General features: G+C 38.9%; 1 protein-coding gene across 1 annotated transcript; it reads right to left on the minus strand.

Annotated features, from left to right (window-relative positions):
- Positions 1 to 1905: 1905 nt before the first annotated feature.
- On the minus strand, positions 1906 to 21762 carry sncb (synuclein, beta). The gene is made up of 6 exons (XM_060886856.1): positions 21672 to 21762; positions 18014 to 18148; positions 9632 to 9661; positions 8401 to 8519; positions 4440 to 4529; positions 1906 to 2035 (listed from the first exon to the last, which is right to left on the minus strand). The coding sequence occupies exons 2-6, from the start codon at positions 18132 to 18134 to the stop codon at positions 2003 to 2005; spliced, it is 393 nt and encodes a 130-aa protein (XP_060742839.1). The 5' UTR covers positions 18135 to 18148; positions 21672 to 21762; the 3' UTR covers positions 1906 to 2002.
- Between the last annotated feature and the right edge of the window lie 1426 nt (positions 21763 to 23188).

Consider the following 23188-nt stretch of genomic DNA (forward strand, 5'->3'; position numbering starts at 1 on the left):
TGCATGTTCTCCCTGTGCCTCGGGGGTTTCCTCCGGGTACTCCGGTTTCCTCCCCCGGTCCAAAGACATGCATGGTAGGTTGATTGGCATCTCTGGAAAATTGTCCGTAGTGTGTGATTGTGTGAGTGAATGAGAGTGTGTGTGTGTGTGTGCCCTGCGATGGGTTGGCACTCAGTCCAGGGTGTATCCTGCCTTGATGCCCGATGACACCGGAGATAGGCACAGGCTCCCCGTGACCCGAGATAGTTCGGATAAGCGGTAGAAGATGAATGAGTGAGAGAGTGAGTAGATCAACTTGTTTAGTTTATATTGCATTTTAGTTATTAAACCAGGAGACTTAAACTAAAGAAAATTAAATAAACTCCTCTTAAATGTTTTCACTGATATAATTTGCTTGAACAAATGGACTTCATTGCTTAAAAAGCAATAGATTTGCATAAGTATTCAACCACAATGAGCGTTTCCACATTTAATAATGTTACAGCCTGCAAATGCAAAGGATATCTGCGATTTTGCCACGATTGATAAGGATTATCTCAGTATCTTAGTTTATTGCTATATGTTTCTCCCTAGTGGAATAACAAAGAATTTTTTTCCCCGAAAATAATCTTTGAATTAGATTATAAACCTAGATTATTGACCAGATTATAATTCACTTCAGCAAGTTTTTTTTTTGTAGAAATGTTATTAAGTTGGAAGGGGGGCACGGTGGCTTAGTGGTTAACACATTCGCCTCACACCTCCAGGGTTGGGGGTTCGATTCCCACCTCCGCCTTGTGTGTGTGGAGTTTGCATGTTCTCCCCGTGCCTCGGGGGTTACCTCCGGTTTCCTCCCCCAGTCCAAAGACATGCATGGTAGGTTGATTGGCATCTCTGGAAAATTGTCCCTAGTGTGTGATTGTGTGAGTGAATGAGAGTGTGTGTGTGTGCCCTGTGATGGGTTGGCACTCCGTCCAGGGTGTATCCTGCCTTGATGCCCGATGACGCCTGAGATAGGCACAGGCTCCCTGTGACCCGAGGTAGTTCGGATAAGCGGTAGCAGATGAGTGAGTGAGTGAGTTATTAAGTTGCTTTAGACTCTCAGACTGTATTTTTGTCATCCCTTGATGGAAAGATTTAACAGTGAAACAGTTATTAAACATTTTATACAGTGAATCTGGAGTTTTTTTTTAATTTTTTTTTTTTATTTACAGATGAATTGCTTGTCTTGTTGGACACAGAGACCTGTATATCAACATTTCCAGCATTGTCAAGCACTATTCCAACATCCATGAACATGTTCAAGACACTTTTACACTGACTTTAAAATCTTCGGTACACAAACGCACGCTCACAAACACACAAACGGATACAAACTGCCCTTTTTTTTTTTTTTTTAAAAAAAAACAGAGTTCACTGGAATGATATCACAAGCAACTATAAAGTTACAACGTATAAAACTTGTACTTGAAAAACCTCAAAATAACAACTTGCTTTGATATTATATGAAAAAAGAAAGAAAGAAAATAAATACCCACATACAGGAATCATACACAACTCTACATAATATATATATATTTATATGAATAGTTGGAATTTTATATATATATATATATATAGTTTTTCTTAACCCCCAATATGGCATTGGAAGATCAGAAATGTCTAGTACACAAATAGAAACACATTTGCACAGGCACAAAGAGGCACAAAGGGCGAGTGGGTCTCGTTTCATTGGGAGGGATTCAAGGAAACGAGGCAAAACTTTGCCCTGGAGTCAATAAAGAAAACTATTCACCACGCTACAGGACATTTACAATAGATCATCATAAAAGTATATTTATATTTATTCATATTTATATATTTATAGAGAGATCTGATAGGAAGAACATGTTTCATCAGGAATAACTGTGTATTTTTTTGTTGTTGTTGTTTTGTTTATTGGGATGAGTTCAGCATTTTGCCCTTCGTATTGATAGAAACGTTATTGTGCTGCTGGTCGGTGCTGAAGTTTCAATGTTATGCTTTATGCTTCAGGTTCGTAGTCCTGGCTCTGGGCCTGACAGGAAAGAGAAGAAACCTGATCAAGGTTTTTGTATAATAATAATAATAAAAATAATAAAAACACACCAGGAACCACGTGTCAGGAGTTACTGGGACAGTTCCATGTCAAACCACCAGAGGGTGCTGTCAGGCGATTTCATCATAGCCGTCTTTTCTGTTTGTTCTTTATTTACCCTACTAATGTGCCCTTTATATACCAGTCCTGTATCTGTCTTTGTCAGTCATTGTTTTGTGTTTCCAGGTCCCCTGTTATAGTTACGGTTTGTTACTCATGTTGTATTTACAAAACATAAAATAAAACTACGGGGGCATGGTGGCTTAGTGGTTAGCACGTTCGCTTCACACCTCCAGGGTTGGGGGTTCGATTCCCGCCTCTGGGTATTCCAGTTTCCTCCCCTGGTCCAAAGACATGCATGGTAGGTTGATTGGCATCTCTGGAAAATTGTCCGTAGTGTGGGATTGTGTGAGTGAATGAGAGTGTGTGTGTGTGTGCCCTGCGATGGGTTGGCACTCCGTCCAGGGTGTATCCTGCCTTGATGCCCGATGACGCCTGAGATAGGCACAGGCTCCCAGTGACCTGAGGTAGCTCAGATAAGCAGTAAAAAATGAATGAGTGAGCAGATGTCAGACGGCCATCTTTGGCTTTCTTCTAATCACTCCATACACATGCTGTTAGAACATCTGGGGTACATCATATGGTGCTGTCTGGACCTATGATCAGAGTAAATCTTCTAAAACTGCGGATCTGAACTCACTGATTTATCTCACATCATCTCTTCATTTCTGCTACAGTGAGAGTATTTTTTTAAATATTATGAACATTCATTCATTCATTTTCTACCGCTTATCCGAACTACCTCAGGTCACGGGGAGCCTGTGCCTATCTCAGGCATCATCGGGCATCAGGATACACCCTGGACGGAGTGCCAACCCATCACAGGGCACACACACACACTCTCATTCACTCACGCAATCACACACTACGGACAATTTTCCAGAGATGCCAATCAACCTACCATGCATGTTTTTGGACCGGGGAGGAAACCGGAGTACCCGGAGGAAACCCCCGAGGCACGGGGAGAACATGCAAACTCCACACACACAAGGCGGAGGCGGGAATCGAACCCCCAACCCTGGAGGTGTGAGGCGAACGTGCTAACCACTAAGATGCACTCAGTATATCTGCACCAAAGCTGGAGATTCCTTACAGAAACCCTTCATCATTTATAAACAGCTTTACAATTGTGTGTGTTTCTTTCTTAAATCACTCGGTTTATTCATAATCCGTTAAATTCTAATAACATATCAAAACTAACACGTTTTAAGCTGCATCATTGTCAGAGCTGCTATTAGAGAAATCCAATATATCATCTTAATGGTATGCAGTAAAAATGTTACGATTCTTCACGAGCTTGAAGGAACGATGTTCTTTACTGATAAATATTTCAGTTGTCCTCGCTGAATTATTAAAGCCTTACATCCCGGCTGTTCTCTCGTATTTAATGTGAAAACGTGAAGCCGTAAGCCGACACTGTGATCTACACACTCTCTAATTATTATCCTGTTCCGCATCAGTGGCTTTTATATATTAGTGTATATTTTTCTCTGTTCCTCCAGCAGGGGGCAGGATGAGCTTTCACATGGACCTGGACACCATGTTTGTGTTCTACTTTACAGAATGGAGTGAAAAAAAGTAATAAAAAATAAATAGGAGAACGTCATGTGAGTGCGTGTGACAGTGATCACATGACCACAAGCTACAGCAGGGAGAATCTATTTATAATGGGGGGTGGGGTGGGGGGTGGTGTCTGTCAAGAAATACCCACAATCCTTCTGGTTGTTTGGCGTCATAGCTACGCCCATAAGACACGACAGTTAGGTGATGAAGGAGAGAGAGAGAGAGAGAGAAAGAGAGAGAGAGAGAGAGAGAGAGAGAGAGAGAGAGAGAGATGACAAGAATAGGAGTAAGAGAGACATTGAGGGCATTGAAGAAAGAAAGAAAGAAAGAAAGAAAGAAAGAAAGAAAGAAAGAAAGAAAGAGCAACATTGTATAGTAAAGGAGTTAAAATGTGTAAAATTATCACGTTTTATGCCCCGCCCACATTGCTTCATCGACCTCATCACTTCATCTCTTCTTTCAGTAAAGAACGGCTTATCTTAAAATAAAGAAAAGAGAAATAGAGAGAACACCTGGATTTTATCCCTTTCGCTTCGGAAGTACCGAATTTAATTAGCAATGTTATTGCAGCTAAGCTGTCTAATCTAGCCTTGAAGCCACGATGCACGTGCAGGATACTGTGAAGGTAAAAGATGAACCGTTTGCCCTTGTAAAGCCATGGTGTGTGTGTATGTGTGTGTTTGTGTGTGTGCGTATGTGTGTTTATTACAGTTTGCTATACCTGCTGATTCTCGTTGTATGCTTCTCCCTCTGGATCCACCATTCCCTCCCCCATCTGCTCCTCAGTGGCCTCCTGACCAAACTCCTCAGGCTGCAAACACGCAAACGAAAACACACACACACACACACACACACACACACACACACACACACACACACACACACACACAAAGAGAAACATTATATAAATATATAGAGATTGTAATGAGACCCTATTAGAGAGAAAGTAAAACAAAGCTCTGGACTAAAAATAAAATCAAATAGATTTTTTGTATTTTTTTAGTACTTGGGATTTTTTTTATCTTCTTATCCCATTCATCAGCATAGTTAGCTAACTAGCTAGTTTAGCATGCAGACTCCTGTATCGCTTTGACCTGGGTACTAAAAAAAGTACTGACACATTTGAAAGCTACATTTAAATCTACAGAATCTGAATTAATGGAGTTAATCCTAAAAGTTTTTTTGTTTTTTAAATTCAGAGCAATTTTACTTGTACATATTAACTTCACCTGCCTCAGGTAGCTGATTAAGTCTCTCGGCTCCCCGCCGTTTGTAATTCAGTGTTATTTATGTACCATATTATTCATTACCACAGTCTTACTATGCATATGACCTGAGGATGATTTAGAGTGCAGCTCGTATCTTACGTATCCTTTGCGACGTTCTCGAATTTGGCTGCTTTTTAATATTTTCCCAGATTTTTATATAGATTATTATTATACGTCCTTTCTGATGTACAGTACTAAATATTCCAAACGTCTCATCAACCTCCTGAGAGAACATCATTGTTTGAGCTGAACTTTTATCTGCAGTGTTTGTTTTGATCCGAAGACAAATTTGTTTTTTTTTTTTACAAATCCTGCCAAATCTCAGGTCCTGAGACTGTGGATCATTAATAATTCATGAAGCGTATTTTGAAAGTGTGTGTGGTTTTATATGGAACTATACAGCAAAAAAAAAAACAACAAAAAACTAAAAAAAAAATAACCACACATCCTGAAACGATGAGCGACATGACCTAGATACCAAGAGTAAAATGGGTGTGGCTTAAGAGACGATCGATTCCGCTGAAAAGATCCATGTCATCTGAGTAAATTAGGATGAATGATGGAACACAACGTCGTCGATGCACTACAGAAGTACAGAAGATCGTTTTAATCAGTTTATACGGCTTTTCACTCAGTATAAACAAATGACTGATGTTCTGTCTGTGAGTCTGGTCTAAAATGAGTCAGGACTCTGAGATGTGTGCTTTTTCCTCTGTTGGTAAACTTACAGAGAATCTTAGCTGCTTTTTAGATGAACAAACACTTGGAGCATCTCAGAGAGCAGATATTGGATTGATATCAACATTTACTCTGAAAATACAAAACTTTTTTATGGAACAAAAAATGTTTTTGTTTGTTAGAACTTTTCTATGAATATATTCCTCCGGGTACTCCGGGTTTCCTCCCCCAGTCCAAAGACATGCATGGTAGGTTGATTGGCATCTCTGGAAAATTGTCCGTAGTGTGTGATTGTGTGAGTGAATGAGAGTGTGTGTGTGTGTCCTGGGATGGGTTGGCACTCCGTCCAGGGTGTATCCTGCCTTGATGCCCGATGACGCCTGAGATAGGCACAGGCTCCCCGTGACCTGAGGTAGTTCGGATAAGCGGTAGAAAATGAGTGAATGGATGAATGAATATCACCCCAATATTCTAGGGAAAAACATAAATACTGATGAAAGACTAAAAGTCCTGAGTGTCTACTTTCATATCAACACCACTGTAGAGATATGACAAAGACGTCGAATCATCAAAATGGACTCAACACAACAGGATGAGACTCCATTTTTTGGAGTTATTAATGTACAGAATCTTGTGTTTGCATTCCCTATATGAAATATCTACAAAGTTGAAGTCAAGTCCCTTTGCGCTGGTCACATTTCATTAACGTGATAATAAATCGAGATGTTGTGCTGTCTCTCTTGGCAGGTGGGGTATTTTTAAACGGTGCTAATCCTAGCCAACTAGGCCAAGTTTCAACAGCGTGTAATCCCAAAATCCCAACACGACACGTTCAGTCCAACAAGCCAACTCTGTTATACACACCTCACAGACCAAACATCCAATTACACACTCAAAACCAGCACAAACTACAACCATACAAGCAGGAAATACACAAAATTTCTAAAGCTGTACTTCTAAACTTAAGCGTGCATAAGTATTTGGCCCTGTGAACTAATTAATTAATTAATTAATATTTAAGGGGGGTCACGGTGGCTTAGTGGTTAGCACGTTCGCCTCACACCTCCAGGGTTGGGGGTTCGATTCCCGCCTCCGCCTTGTGTGTGTGGAGTTTGCATGTTCTCCCCGTGCCTCGGGGGTTTCCTCCCGGTACTCCGGATTCCTCCCCCGGTCAAAAGACATGCATGGTAGGTTGATTGGCATCTCTGGAAAAATTGTCCGTAGTGTGTGATTGCGTGAGTGAATGAGAGTGTGTGTGTGCCCTGCGATGGGTTGGCACTCCATCCAGGGTGTATCCTGCCTTGATGCCCGATGATGCCTGAGATAGGCACAGGCTCCCTGTGACCCGAGGTAGTTCAGATAAGCGGTAGAGAATGAGTGAGTGAGAGAGAATTAATATTTAAGGGGGTGAATAATTTCGCAAGCCACTTAGACTATATTTTAGCTATGAAGGTCTAATGGTTTGTTTTGATTATCAGAGGTTCATGCATGACTTGATATGTACTTTAGCTCTTGTTGATGTTAAGGTTGTTATTCTACTATAAAATGAGTCATGAGACATGAGACTTGGTCAGTAGGTAAAACTCCCTCTTGCTGGTCACACGGGAGACATCAGTGGTGTGATCAGCCTGATGGTGGCGCTCCAGTGCAGTGCATAATGTTTTGGCCTGTTAGTCAAACCAGTGAAGTGCTTTTCTACCCTGTGTCCATGCAGCTAATCAAAGTAAGCTTCGCCCACTTATATTTTAAACTAATTTGCATAATATGCGAATCCTAGTTTTCCGAACTATTTAAAAAAAAGGTGCTTGGACCCCGCACGTCGCAGCTTTGATCATTGTGTTGTTTGTGTGTGCTATTTCCTGGTGGGGTGGTTGTGGGCTCACAGGGAAATCTGTAAATCTTACACACACACACACACACACACACATCAATATTAAAGAGTCAATGGTTTGGGTTGATTTTAAAGTGCCGTCATAGAGAAGAGACACCTGAGTAATGAACAAACACACTGATGGAGCTTCATGACCTTCAGCAAGGTCATGTGACCAGGTCTATGTGTGGAGCAAGAACAGAGTGTGTGTGGGGGAGAGAGAGAGAGAGAGAGAGAGAGAGAGAGAGAGAGAGAGAGAGAGAGAGAGAGAGAGAGAGAGAGAGAATGATGAGTGAGGATGCCTAAGTGGGAGAGAGATACAAAATGAGATATATGAGAAAACAGAATAAACAAGGTATGCTAGAAAGAGAGGAAGGAAGAGAGAAAGGAAACAAGGTACAGACAGGCAAATGGAGTGAGAAAGAAAATGAGAGAGATAGAAAGAGATAAGGGTGGAGGGTTAAAGAAGAATGGAAAGGAAGAGAGATAAATACTGTAGAGGGAGGGCAAGAGAATGAGAGAAGATGTAAAGAGAGAGAAATAAAAATTATCAACAGAGATGAAGGTGAAAAGAAATAAAGCAAGACTGAGACAGAGGAGAGAAAAGAAAAAAATAAATGGAGGGATATAAATATAGCACAAGTGGAAGTCATACAGACAGAAAGAGATGAAAGAGAAGGAGAGACACAGGTAGAGAGACACCGGCTAGGTTTCCACTTCTGACCTTCGGGGAAAAAAGCGTAACCCTGTTTGAAAGACACGTCTAAACAACGACCTCATAAAGAACCAAAGAAATCTATTATTAGGACGAATGTAATCTAATATGTAACTGCAGGACAGGACATGAGACTGGAGGATAAACGTACGTTCACGTCTGAGGGAAACTCGTCTTTCTTCATGAGGCCGGTGGCAGCGGCGATGTTTCCGGCTCCAGAGAGGACGACGCCACCGAGGTGAGACGCCTGCTCCTTCGTCTTCTCAGCCACTACAGGAGAAAACACACAGCACTTCAGCAAACATCCCCTAGACCTGGAAACACCTCGGAATCCAATCCGACTCTGATATCAGACTTCTGATCTTCAGCACACTACACAGCTCGTCTTTATACGACGCTTCATTCTTCTTTCTCAGGCTACAGCAACATTGTTCGGCTTTTTAATAAAGTCTTGCAGAAATAATGTTTTAGTTCCTGTCTCACTTCACCAGTCAGGAAGATACACTCATTAAATTATTAAAAAATCCTCCTATGTTAATTTTTATTTATTACTAAACACCAACAAATGTTACACCCAAACAGAACACATCATACGCCTGTAATGAAAATACTGAGCGTAATATTTCTGACAAAAGAAGGTGACTAAAAAGGACACTACATCAAAAAAAGGTAAAAAAAAAAATGTAATAAATAAATGAATGAAACAAATGATATTTTTTTTAAATGAATAAATAAATAAATCATTGATTAATAAAAAATAAAGAAAAAAACACACAAATAAATAAATAAATAAATAAATAAATAAAAATATGTATCTTATTCCATAGTAAAATTGTAAAAATAATGAGTGAAAATAAATGAAAATACGAAAACGAAAATTCTTTTTTAATCTAAAAAAAGAAGCGATCAAGGAAACAAATAAAACAATAATTAAAAAACTACAAAAAATAAATAAATTAGCAAATAAAACTAATAATAAATAATAATACAATTATAATTAAAAACAAAATTATAAACATTTAAATACAATAAAGAAAAATAAACCATAAAAATCATTAAATAAACACATAGATAAATTTGTAATAAAAATAAAGATAAATTGAATTGAATTAATAAAAAAACAAACAAATAAAGAAATAAGTAAGAAGCTGAATAAATATCTGAATACTTTAACAGAGGTAATAGAGGGCATGCGGCCTGGGCTTGGCCTGATCAGTGTAACATCGTTTGTAATTTAATCCTGTTTGAACAGAACCCAAATTTTACACTTATAGACTCGTACACGTGTCACTGGCTCGGTGCTGCGAGGTGGCTTCATGCCAAAGTAATCGAATCCCGCATTAAAGTGTCTATTATTTAGAAGGTAAAGAGAATGAGCTCACCCGTAGCCACGCTGTCTTTGGTCTTGCTGCCTGGAAACAGAAAAAAGCGATGAGTTTCTTTTCTGCAAATGTCTGTTTTCACACTGTGTCACTGCAAGAAAAGAGGTCAGAGCGTCCGACGGGAGACGATCGTTATCAAAGATCTGACGCTTCACAATGATCTGTTGTCATGTGCAGTAACATGGAGAGAGGGTTGGAATCACCGACACCAGAGGATGCCGTGATGCTCTTTACAGCTCTGAGGAACTCTGACGTTGTTACAGTTAAAGTCTTATTAACTCTTAAGACTAAGTCTTATCTCCCCCCCCCATCTTTCCGATCTTCTCTCATAATATGTACTTTCACGATCACTTCGGTCTTCAAATTCTGAACTTCTTTGTATTCCTAGGTACCGTTTATCCTCTGCGGGTGGCAGATCCTTTTCTGTCATTGCTCCAACACTATGGAACTCCCTACCCACTGCACTCAGAACCATCACCACTCTGTCTGAATTTAAATCAAGGCTTAAGACCCACCTTTTCAACCTTCACTACCAGTAAATGGATATATATTAGGAGTCCTTAATTTTTCTGAAATGTGGTGTATGTATCGTGTACTATGTAGAGTCCTATCTCTTGTACTGTATGTTTTTGTGTTTAGTCCTGTCTTCTGTTATTATCTCATGCAGCTGCATGTGATCTTTCGTTCTGGGCAAATGTCCGACATATATGTATGTATATGTATGAACCTTCGTCCTGGGCAAATGCCCGACGTATATGTATGTTACCTTGTAAAGCGTCCTTGAGCTTGGGAAAGGTGCTATATAAATTAAACATATTATTATTATTATTATTATTATTATTATTATTATTATTATAGCTACAGCGGTGTAGACAAACAGGAAATGGACTGAGAGCAAATGACAAAAAATTTGTACAATACAGACAAATTGTTTGCGTTTATTTAGAATATTACTCAGGGGTGTCAATACTTTTGAGAAATAATCATTATATTAGAAAATATAGTTGCTTGTATTGTTTCCCATGAATTTTTCTTGCTGGGCAGAAAAAAGAGCTCTCTGCTCTTTTCCACATAAATGAGCTCACCGATGCGTGTGATAGGCCAGTGGTGCTGTGATTGACATGGAGAGACAGCATATAAGCCCCGCCCACCCTGAGATCAGGACCAATATTACTCCCTTGGCTCTCAGCCACAGAAGGCTGTAGCAAGAGTATATTCTCCTTCTAGTTGTTGTTCTTCTTCTTCTTCTTATTATTATTTTATATCTTATATTACCAGTACTCCGGTTTCCTCCCCTGGTCCAAAGACATGCATGGTAGGTTGATTGGCATCTCTGGAAAATTGTCCCTAGTGTGTGATTGCGTGAGTGAATGAGTGTGTGTGTGTGTGTGTGTCTGTGTGCCCTGCGATGGGTTGGCACTCTGTCCAGGGTGTATCCTGCCTTGATGCCCAATGACGCCTGAGATAGGCACAGGCTCCCCGTGACCCGAGGTAGTTCGTATAAGCGATAGATGATGAATGAATGAATGAATATTACCAGTGCGAAAAATATTTATTTATTTATTTATTTTTGCCTGAGCTTTTGTCAAACATTCTTCCTCGTAATTGTTTAAATAGGAAGTATATTTGTTTTGTGCTTTTTTTTTTTAATCTTTTAATCTTTAATCTTCTTTAATCTTTTAATCTATTTAATCTTTAATTTGTAAATATTAAATTGCATGTTATAAAACCTAAACACCTTAAAAAAATAATAATAATAAAAATAATATATATATATATATATATATATATATATATATATATATATACGTATATATATATATATATACGTATATATATATATATATATATACATATATATATATGTATATATATATAAACAAGATAGTATATTGTGTGTGTGTCTGTGTCTTTGTTTGTCTGTGTGTGTGTCTCTGTGTGTGTGTCTCTGTGTGTGCTTTTTATCTACAGCTGATGACCAAGAAAGAGTGAAAATTAGCTCACTCACACTCACACCCCTCCTACATATGAGCTTGTCTTGTTTGTCCTCTGAAGATCAATCTCTCTCTATCTCTCACTTACGCACACACACAGACAGACACACACACACACACACACACACACACGTCATGCCATCTGAAGCATAGCTTTCAGGGCCATTGTTCTCTGTGTGTGAGATGCTGCTTGCACATCGCTGTGCTGCTGCTTGCTAAACATCAGGAGGTGGGATTAGGATATCTCAGCTAATTGGCTCCCTCTGTCCCAGACTGTGTTATTGTGTGTAAACATGTCTGTGAGTGTGTGTGTGTGAGTGTGTTTGTGTGTGTTTGTGTACACAAATCAATCAGTTTTAATCCTAAAAAACGAAAAAATGAAAACTGGGTCTGCACGGTTCTCTCTCTCTCTCTCTCTCTCTCTCTCTCTCTGTGTGTGTGTGTGTGTGTGTGTGCGTGTGTGTGTGCGTGTTGTGAGAATATGCTAAGTTCCTCGTTGAAAGAAGCAGGTTGATAAATATCAGCTTTTCTTTCCATCCGTTAGATATGAGAGCCTGCAGCCAATCAGCTGCACCTTCTGCTCTTTGTTTAAATGTGCCTCAGGGGACTGTCTGATCGACAGAAAGAGTTTAGACACAATGATTTAAACACACACACACACACACAGAGAGAGAGAGAGAGAGAGAGAGAGAGAGAGAGAGAGAGAGAGAGAGAACCGTGCAAACCCAGTTTTCATTTTCTTGTTTCAAGAGAAAAGATGCACTGCAAAATAACAATAAATAAAAATCATCTTATGGCTATTTTGCCTGCGAGCCCTTCAGTGTGTGTGACTGTTGCGGTGGATATCTGGTATAAAGAGTTGTTGCTTTCAGGCATTTTATAGCTCTTTTAAAAAATACCATCATCAGGAATTCTGTCTGCCTCTGCCAGGAGGTAAAATCTTGACCTGAAGCTGGAGCTTAAACCAAGATAAACTACAACAAGAAAGCATTACATACTGAACGATATCATCATCGTAGACTTGTTACACAAAAAAACACAAAAATCTGTTGATCCACATACACAAAAAATGAATATCAAAGACGGAGATCAACGATGTTTGATCTCAAACTCTTTCTAATAGCTTGTGTAATTCATTTTGATGTATTTTGTATACTTCTGGAGTCGACTAAATTTGCTATTACTGTACGTTTTCTGCTACGAGTGACATACTGAAAATGTCAGATGTAGTTTCTCTCTTTTAGGTGTGTAGTGACTCCTACAACTGTTGTGCGAACTGCTCTGTTTCTTGTAACCATTTTTACAAATTTCTCTTCTGAGCATTTAGCATTAAGCTAATTTCGTGTATGAAGGTGTGAGTTAGTAAATGAAGAATATTTATTCTGAAACACATCTGAAACATTTTGTCATGCTAATAAATCACCATGAACTGACTTGTTTATTCGTGTAGTTATATGATGCTACGCCTAACACCAGCCTTAAACCTTCCCATCCTTTAAGATGAGGTTTAACAGGTTTTGGTTCTGATTGTATCTCCATATAATGTCTTGCCCATGTTAAGTATTGAATGTCTTTGTCATGTCTCACCCCACAGTGGTGTTAATATGAAGCTCACACGAATGTAAACACTTAGGACTTTAAGAATTCGTAGTGTTTCATCAGTATTTCTGTTTTTCCCTAGAATACTAAGGGGTGATATTTTCATTCAACTTTTTCCACACACAAATGTTTATACTGTATCTTCAGAGTAAATGTTGATATCAAACCCATTTCTGCTCTCTGAGATGCCCTGAGTGTTCGTAATCATCTAAAATTTGAAGGTGTTTATATTCAACCACAAAAATTCAGTGCTAATTTATCAACAGATCATTTTAGATCAGACTCACAGACTGAACATCATCCATTTATTAATACTGAGTGAAAACGTCCAATAAGTCTGTTTCCATTCCTGGTAAAAAAAGAGTTACAGGCTCTTCGGTTTGTAAGAACCAGCGGTGAAGTGAAATGTAATCAGTATGTATCAGTATCTTGACAATAAAATATCTAGGGTTATATATATATGTATATATATATATATATATATATATATATATATATATATATATATATATATATATATATATATATATATATACGTATGTATATATATATACGTATATATATATATATATATATATACACACGTATATATATATATATACACACGTATATATATATATATATATATATATATATATATATATATATATATATATATATATATAATGTTGTAAAAAAACAACTGTGATGGGGTCCTGTATAAAATATGTATAAAAAATTCATACCTCCATTATGCGAATGCTAAACAGCTTGAATGCTGAACAGCTGTTCATTCATTTCCACTCGAGTGATATATAATACATAAAGGCTGTGATGAATTTCCTCATAACAGCAGGTTGGCATACAGATGATAGGAATTTTGCTGTTTCTGGAGCATCATTACCCCCAAATGTTTTTTTCCAAACCTTTAATTATCCAATCAACCCTTCAAGAACCTCCTTCAAGAAGAGTTTACAGTACGAATGAAATGTTTAGATGGATGGTACACACTTTACATTCAGAAAATTCTAGAACCTTTAAGGCATTTATAATGTAAATAAACCATTTCGGTCCTTGGTTCAGGTTCTTTAAGAGTTCTCCACGGCTTCATTTGGATAACTGGAGGTTCCTGAAGCACTTTGCATGGACGGAGAGAAAGACGCTCTGTAAACTATGTAAAGAAAAATCTACATGACCTGGAACTGTCCATATGTCAGGCACCACAGGGGGAAAGCAGAGCAGTGTTAACTGTTTCTTTCTAACAGGACTCTTGTTTTTTTTGGACAACATGAATGGCAACTACAGTGAAAAACAAAATAATAGCATGTGCTGGATCAAGCATTATGGGATAATGAAGGTAGGGCTAAAGTAGGGCTTTTATTCTGAAATTCAGTTTCAGGTTTATTTTAACGCTCAGCGCCTTATCATTCACATATAATATTATTATTTTTCACTTTTCATTTTTGATAAAATCATATAACTTTTAAAATAAATTTCTTCTATCCCATGATTTTCTTTTTTTTAGTTTTAAAAGAAGTGTCTGTGTTAAAAACGGTGGCCTAGATGCTGCTTAAAAACTCAAGAACTTTTACTCAAGAAAAATCTGGCAACCCCTGAGCTATGGACTACATACAAGTGATTTTAACAATATAAATACGGAGACATTTTCCATACATACTGTATATATTAATTAACAGAATTTTTAGACTTACTGGGTAAGTGTGTGGAACAAACCCAACAAATTACTGCTAAATATTTTCTGCTTAATACGCAGAACTTTACGTTGGGTTCTATTGTATTTAGCATTTTTATTGGTTCCCAAGAAAGACACCTAACTCTTAAAGGTTCTACATTACTTCATACATAAAGTATCCTGAGCTGTGTGGAATTCAGAGCACATTCTCTCCCCTGACTCTTGTACTAATGATTTCTCGGGTACTTTGTTTGTTCTCCGTACAGATACCAATTGCACAAATTGCATTTGTTTAGGTCTATTTTTATCCAAACTGTGCAAAGCAGGAAGCAGGTCAGCTTCTACTAATTTATACTCTGCTGTGCAATGTGTCACTGTGACACACACACATACACACACACACACACATGCACACTGACACACATATACAGTATTCAGTAATATAAAGACCTCCTATTGTCCTAAGCACTGTTGATTCTCAGGTGGTTAAACACACACACACACACACACACACACACACACACACATCAGACAAGGTGTGTGTCCTGAAAAAGAGTGCTACGTTGTGAGATCATGGAATAGTGTGACATGTGGCCAGCGTGGCTCCTGTCCAACCCTCAGGCAGGAGATCAGAGAGAAGCTGGAGCATGTCCAAGCTACTACACCTCTCTCTCTCTCTCTCTCTCCTCCTATCTCTCTCTCATTCTTTGATTTTTAAATTGATGAAAATGTTTATTATTAAATGAAGTGTAAGCTGTAATAATTCGATATATATTTATAGATAGGAGGTACATGAGATAAAAAATGAAGATACATAAAGATACAGCATTAAATAATTAAAAGTCTGGGTTACATTTTTTTTAATTAATTCTAAATTGCTTTTAGAAATGATTGTTTCTATAGTAACACGCAGTGACTTAACATGGCGGATGTTCCTCGTGAACCATAGCCGTGTTAAAACGTGTTTAACTGTTGATATGGTGACATTTTCTGTAAGGATATATCTGTTTAAGAAAGGAGTCTCCAGGGCCAGAGCTTTATAACAGGCTTATATAGAGTTAATACCGTATCGCTTATATAAAGTTAAAGGCAGGGTCTCCGTTGTTTGAAAGCCAATGTTGACATTTGAAATCACCAAAGCAAACACGCCCCTAACCCAATTGGGTCCCACCCCTGTATCGATAGCTCCGCCCACACATACATACGTAACCCAGGCAACTAATGGAAAGAAATGTGTCTTTATCATAGCTGAAGTGAAGAACAATACGATTGTAGATAAACAAACAAGCAAAAATAACACACAAGCATAATCATGTAAAGGACAAAGGCATATATTAGTTCTGTGTAACAAAGCAAAACCAACGTTACTCACCTATCGAGAAGGAAAAAAGCGCCTCGGCGTCTTAAGTAAAGTTGGTCACATATTCACAGATTGGAGTTTCCCGAGTCAATAACTCCTGAGCTAAACACTGTTACTACACAAAACACGGTTGTAGCTGCGTCTCTACATTACTACGATAGAAAAGAGGTGTTATTTGTGTAGTAACAGTGTTTAGCTCAGGAGTTATTGACTCAGGAAACTCCAATCTGTGAATATGTGACCAACTTCCTGCTCCTTCAGTTCTCTCCAGCGCTGGAAAGCTGATCCTATATTAACACGTCCTACTTCTTACCTTATCGTAAGTCTTTCTTCGCTTTCTTTCTTTGTTTTCATCCTCCATGTCAATGTTAAAACCGCTTTCTGATAATGTCACACATGCGCACTGAACACTCTCGCCGAGCCCCGCCCATTTCTGCTCATTGGCTGCACCTTTGTTTTGAATTTTGTTTTTGATTTTTTTATTATTCGCCCCGACTCAGTGTTCTGAAGCATTTCTCAATAATCGGAGACCCTGCCTTTAATAGAGTTGACGCTTCTTTGGGGTTTCTCAAAAACACGTCAGGGAATCTGGAGACGGAACGACTGTTTTCCAGCTGATATAATGTAAGAGTTAACGGGAGCTTTCATGGACGTTAAGCAACATTAAACATAACCGGGGTAAAATTGGTTTAAATCCAGATGGATGTTTTTGTACTAAAATTTCTACATTATTCATATCAAACGCACTGTCTCCAGTTCCCTAAGTGCAGGCTACACAACAACAAAAAATAATCAGTTTATGTTTACAGTCATGAATCGAATTCAAATGTCATCAGGCCCCGGAGGCATCACGCATCTCACGAACATTTCATCACAGATACGGAACGAATCAGAACGTCAGCTGTGACGGCTCTGTGCTCTGAGGCTGGTGGCTTGTTATTTTAATTTTTCTTCATAGTTTATTGGCAGCACCTTCTGTGTGATTAATATTTACATTCTGTCACATGCATACAGTGCAGATCATATATCATATACATTCCCTTAAATGATCTGCATTCCATATTAGTGCTAATATAATATAACCACACCCACCTCCACCATTGTCAGATATATAATTTGACCTCTTTTTTTTCATCATATTTGAGTGTTGGCTATTTATTGTGTAAAGTTTACTAGTTATTAAATTAATATATAACATGTATTATATATATAAGATTTCTGTGATCATGAAATAAGCCAAATGTCTCTGAAAACGCAAGCGGTGTCTATAGCATTTGTCGCTTAAGTTCAACATCATGGAGTTTCCTCCTGAGATGCTGACCTCAATATGTGTCACCTCAATATGTGTATAATATTATTACATGGGAAATACAATAGCTTATACTAGTTCATGCAGTATACTGTTACACAAAACACCCACTCCTGACAAACCCCGCCCTAAAGCAGCGTGCACGAAACACCGCGTGAACTGCATGAGTATTTCCAATATGTAAAATAAATCATTAGTTCCATTTCAATCTTTGTGTCGCTATAATGTAACCATGACGGTTCTCCAGACGCACAACCACCTCCAACACCCGCCCACATATACACACACACACACACACACACACACCCGCCCACATACACACACACCCTTACGCACGCGCTCTCGTCCACCCAAAAGCTTTGAAAAAATCTCCTCCTTCTCACGCGCCCATGGGAGTTGAGCTGAGCTGAGCTGAGATGAGAGCGCGTGTGCATGCGTCGCCTCTTACCCACGAACATGACGCCTTCCTTGGTCTTCTCCGCTGCCACCGCCACGCCTTCCTTGGTTTTTTCCGCGGCTACAGCCATGCCTTCTTTAGCTTTAGAAATCCCCTTCATGAAAACGTCCATTTTGGCCCCTCTGTCTGCAGAATGAGCGTGAGAGAACGTTAAAAGCGAGAAAGCAGCCGAGCGTGTGCGCTCATGTAACTGTAATGATGGACTATTATGTGTTTTATACCCTTATTTGGCTGTAGCACTATTCAATGCCAAAATATAGAATACATTTAGATTTAAGCCGAGACGGCTTTCATGCTTTCTTCTGATTATTATTGCATGGGATATTGATATAGAGACAGAATCAGAGAGAGATTTTCTCTCGAGCGTCACGCTGCATAAACGATGAACTAATATCATAGTAATATCTTGCTCTGAATAAATGGCCCACAAACATAATATGAAACTGTAGCATATAATGCATTAATAACCAATTATATGTCACAGCAGCATATAAACCTAATATCAGGATTCTGTCACTCACTGTGATTTTCATAAAATACCAGAATGTGACTAAATACCCAGTAAAACACTGTTTATTTAAAGACAATACAGCATTAGAAGTGTGTTGCACTAAACTGACATTTCATTTTTATTGATTTGCATTAAATTATATTATCAGCTCATCACATTATATTGGAGTAGATTTAACACTGAACAGCAGAGAAAGTGCCTGATATCTGTCTAATGTCTTATATGGTATTGCATTGCATGTGGTGGTCAGATATCTAATGTGTAGTGTATTACATTCATTTAAAAGTAAAACACTACACAACACTACACCACACTACACAACACTACACAACACCACACAACACTACACAACACTACACAACACTACACAACACCACACAACACTACACCACTACACACAACACTACAATACACTACACTACACACCACCATACATTACTATACTGCACTACACTATACAACACTACACAACACTACACTACACAACAGTACACTACACTATGCTACAATATACTACACAACACCACCACACTTTACATTACTACACTACACTACACCACACATTACTACACTACACTACGCTAACCACACATTACTACACTGCACTATACTACACTACACCAATACACTACACACTACACTGCACAGCACACAACACACTATACTACATACACCACACCACACTACACACAACACCACTACACACTACACCACACTACACTATACTACACTACACAACACTATGCTACACTACACACTACACCACTACACACAACACTTCACACAACACTACACACAACACTACACTACACACAACACACTACACTACATACAACACCACACCACACAACAATACACACTACACCACACTACACTATACTACACTACACAACACTATGCTACACTACACACTACACCACACCACTACACACAACACTTCACACAACACTACACACAACACTACACTACACACAACACACTACACTACATACAACACCACACCACACTACACACAACACCACTACACACTACACCACACTACACTATACTACACTACACAACACTATGCTACACTACACACTACACCACTACACACAACACTTCACACCACACTACACACAACACCACTACACACTACACCACACTACACTATACTACACTACACAACACTATGCTACACTACACACTACACCACTACACACAACACTTCACACAACACTACACACAACACTACACTACACACAACACACTACACTACATACAACACCACACCACACAACAATACACACTACACCACACTACACTATACTACACTACACAACACTATGCTACACTACACACTACACCACACCACAACACTTCACACAACACTACACACAACACTACACTACACTACACACAACACACTACACTACATACAACACCACACCACACAACACTACACGCAACACTACACACAACACCACACTACACTACACTACACACAACACCACACTACACTACACACAACACCACACTACACTACACACAACACCAAACTACACAACACTACACAACACTACACCACACTACACTACACAACACTACACCACTACACACTACACCACTACACACAACACTACACTTCACACTACACTACACAACACTACACCACACACTACACAACACTACACCACTACACACAACACTACACTCTACACTACACTACACAACACTACACCACTACACACTACACCACTACACACAACACTACACTCTACACTACACTTCACACAACAGTACACTATACTACACTACACACAACACACTACACAACACTACACTACACAACACATATTACACACTAAACTACACTACACACTACACACTACACACTACACCACACAGAACACTACTAAACTACACACTACACTACACAACACTACACACAACACAACACAACAACACTACACTACACAACACTACACTACACCACTACACTACACACACAACACTACATTACACACAACACCACACCACTACATACAACACTACACAACACACAACACTACACTGCACACTACAATACACACAACACTACATTACACACTACACTACACACAACACACTACATTACACACACCACAACACTAAATCACTACACAAAACACTACTCAACTACACAACACTACACACTACACAACACAACACTACACCACTACACTACACACTACAAAACACTACACACAACACTACACCAATACACTACACACTACACAATACTACACTACACACAACATTGCACTGCCTCCCGGTGTCATGGCTGCGCCTCTTTAGGATACATTGTGTGCACCGCCTCAGTTTCTCCATCTCTTTAAAACTGCTGGCTGTTATTTTATTTTTCGGCTTTCTTTCTTTTATTCTGTCTTTTCTTTTTAACCCAGCGTCTACAGGTCGAAAGAGAACATCGCATGCCTTTTTAACGATTAACTAACACCTGCTCATTAATTATTACTCGATGTGACAGTGATATCCTCAGTGATAGAGGACAAAAGGACCTTAGATATATACAGAACAATATGATCTGGTGATCTGGTGTACAGACGGTGTGGAATAACCACCTGAAAATCAAATCTCAAATCTCAAGGACCTGAAATCTGTTTATTTTCTCATCTGATGTGTTAAAACGTCTATTACATTATTATATCACACGAGATAATATGATACAGTATCCTGTGTGTTATAATAGAAAGCTATTTGAACGAATACACGTGTGGGTTTAATGATAAAAAAGGAGAAAGAAATCGGTTGGATCTTCACACAGGCAGGAAAAATGGTTTCTTCCATCGTTTCATCTTGGATCTACAGTCAATCTGTAGGTCACGACTGTAATAAATTCATCAATAAAACCACAAACACAGCTTGAGCTCGTCGGTGATTTCTTCTTATTTATACACACAATTATTAAAAACATCCAATAAATAAAAGATCACCATGAGCCTTGATCTCTTTCTTTGATCTTTCTTTCTTTTCTCTATACCTGATACTATACAATATTATTATTATCAATTATTATTATTATTATTATTATTTTTATTATTATTATTATTATTATTAAATTTTTTTTTCATGAGATCCTAAATAAAAAGCCACACTCACCTTTTTAAACGCCTCCTGCGTCCTTTAACGCTTCAGTAGATTCAGTAACACGGAGTAAAGAGTGATCCGGTGTGATGTGCGCGTGGGCCACGAGATCTCTGCGCTCAGCCAATAGCGCTCGCTGTCCCATTGACCACGCCCCCCATTGGTGTGAAACCTGACGTCACCACCATGGCTGTGATTGGTCAGTTTGGTCAAACGCCTATATTATATAGGATAGTGTGTGATCAAGGTTTCAATGAACAGCAAATTAATTCAGGCTGAAAAAATAAATAAATAAATAAAAAATAAAAATTCAGGCACGGTGGCTTAGTGGTTAGCACGTTCGCCTCACACCTCCAGGGTCGGGGTTCGATTCCCGCCTCCGCCTTGTGTGTGTGGAGTTTGCATGTTCTCCCCGTGCCTCGGGGGTTTCCTCCGGGTACTCCGGTTTCCTCCCCCAGTCCAAAGACATGCATGGTAGGTTGATTGGCATCTCTGGAAAATTGTCCGTAGTGTGTGAGTGTGTGAGTGAATGAGAGTGTGTGTGTGTTCCCTGCAATGGGTTGGCACTCCGTCCAGGGTGTATCCTGCCTTGATGCCCGATGACGCCTGAGATAGGCACAGGCTCCCCGTGACCCGAGGTAGTTCGGATAAGCGGTGATGAATGAATGAATGAATGAATGAATGAATGAATAAAAATTCAAGCGTATCCTTATTTAGACCCTGGCCACTTTATCAGGAACAGCCAGTCAGCCAATCATGTGTATGCAGAATCACAGAGTTCTCATAAAAATGTACAAAAATTTTAGATTTTAGGATTGGTGCTGGTGCCAAACAGGTTGGTTTGAGTGCTTAATTTCTAATCTAATTGATTTTCCCCTAATCTTCACCCTAATTTAGAAAAATCACCACCTACCAGTCAGCTCTCCCCTATCCTATGACACCTCCTTACCAAGAAGGATGAAGGTTATCACTTCTTGTTCTTCCTCTGAGATATGTGAAGCCAGACAAGCCAGACACTGATCTAGGGCTCATTATCTAATCAATGTTTATAGCTGCACGTTAATGCGACTATAAAGGGATATAGCTTATGACACTTAATTTTAAAAAAATCATTATACTGTATTAACACATTGTGTCACATACCTCTTAAAAAAGCTATGACTCGATTGATGGACGAGCTGCTATGGGGAAAATGTTCATCTCTGTGTTTTCCAGGAGACATCCAATGACAAACATCATTTGTATCTCTGTGTCTTTCATCAATTTCATCTCTCAGTCTGTAGGGTGAAATAATAACAGTAAAGAAACCAGGCACAATATTTACACAATCGCTCACCCAGAATGTGACAGAATGTCAGCTCAGAGAAGCAACGGTCATTGATTTACACAGCACGCACTGACTGTAGTGTAATCACTGAAACACTTACTGTACACCGTTTTGCATGCATGAAAATAAGCACATTGATCATTCTGTCTACAAAGGCAGCAAATTAGATTTAGTGGAATTTAGTCACAGAGTTGATTTTTGTTGT

Source organism: Tachysurus vachellii, chromosome 14, assembly GCF_030014155.1.
Source record: "Tachysurus vachellii isolate PV-2020 chromosome 14, HZAU_Pvac_v1, whole genome shotgun sequence".
Taxonomy (NCBI): domain Eukaryota; kingdom Metazoa; phylum Chordata; class Actinopteri; order Siluriformes; family Bagridae; genus Tachysurus; species Tachysurus vachellii.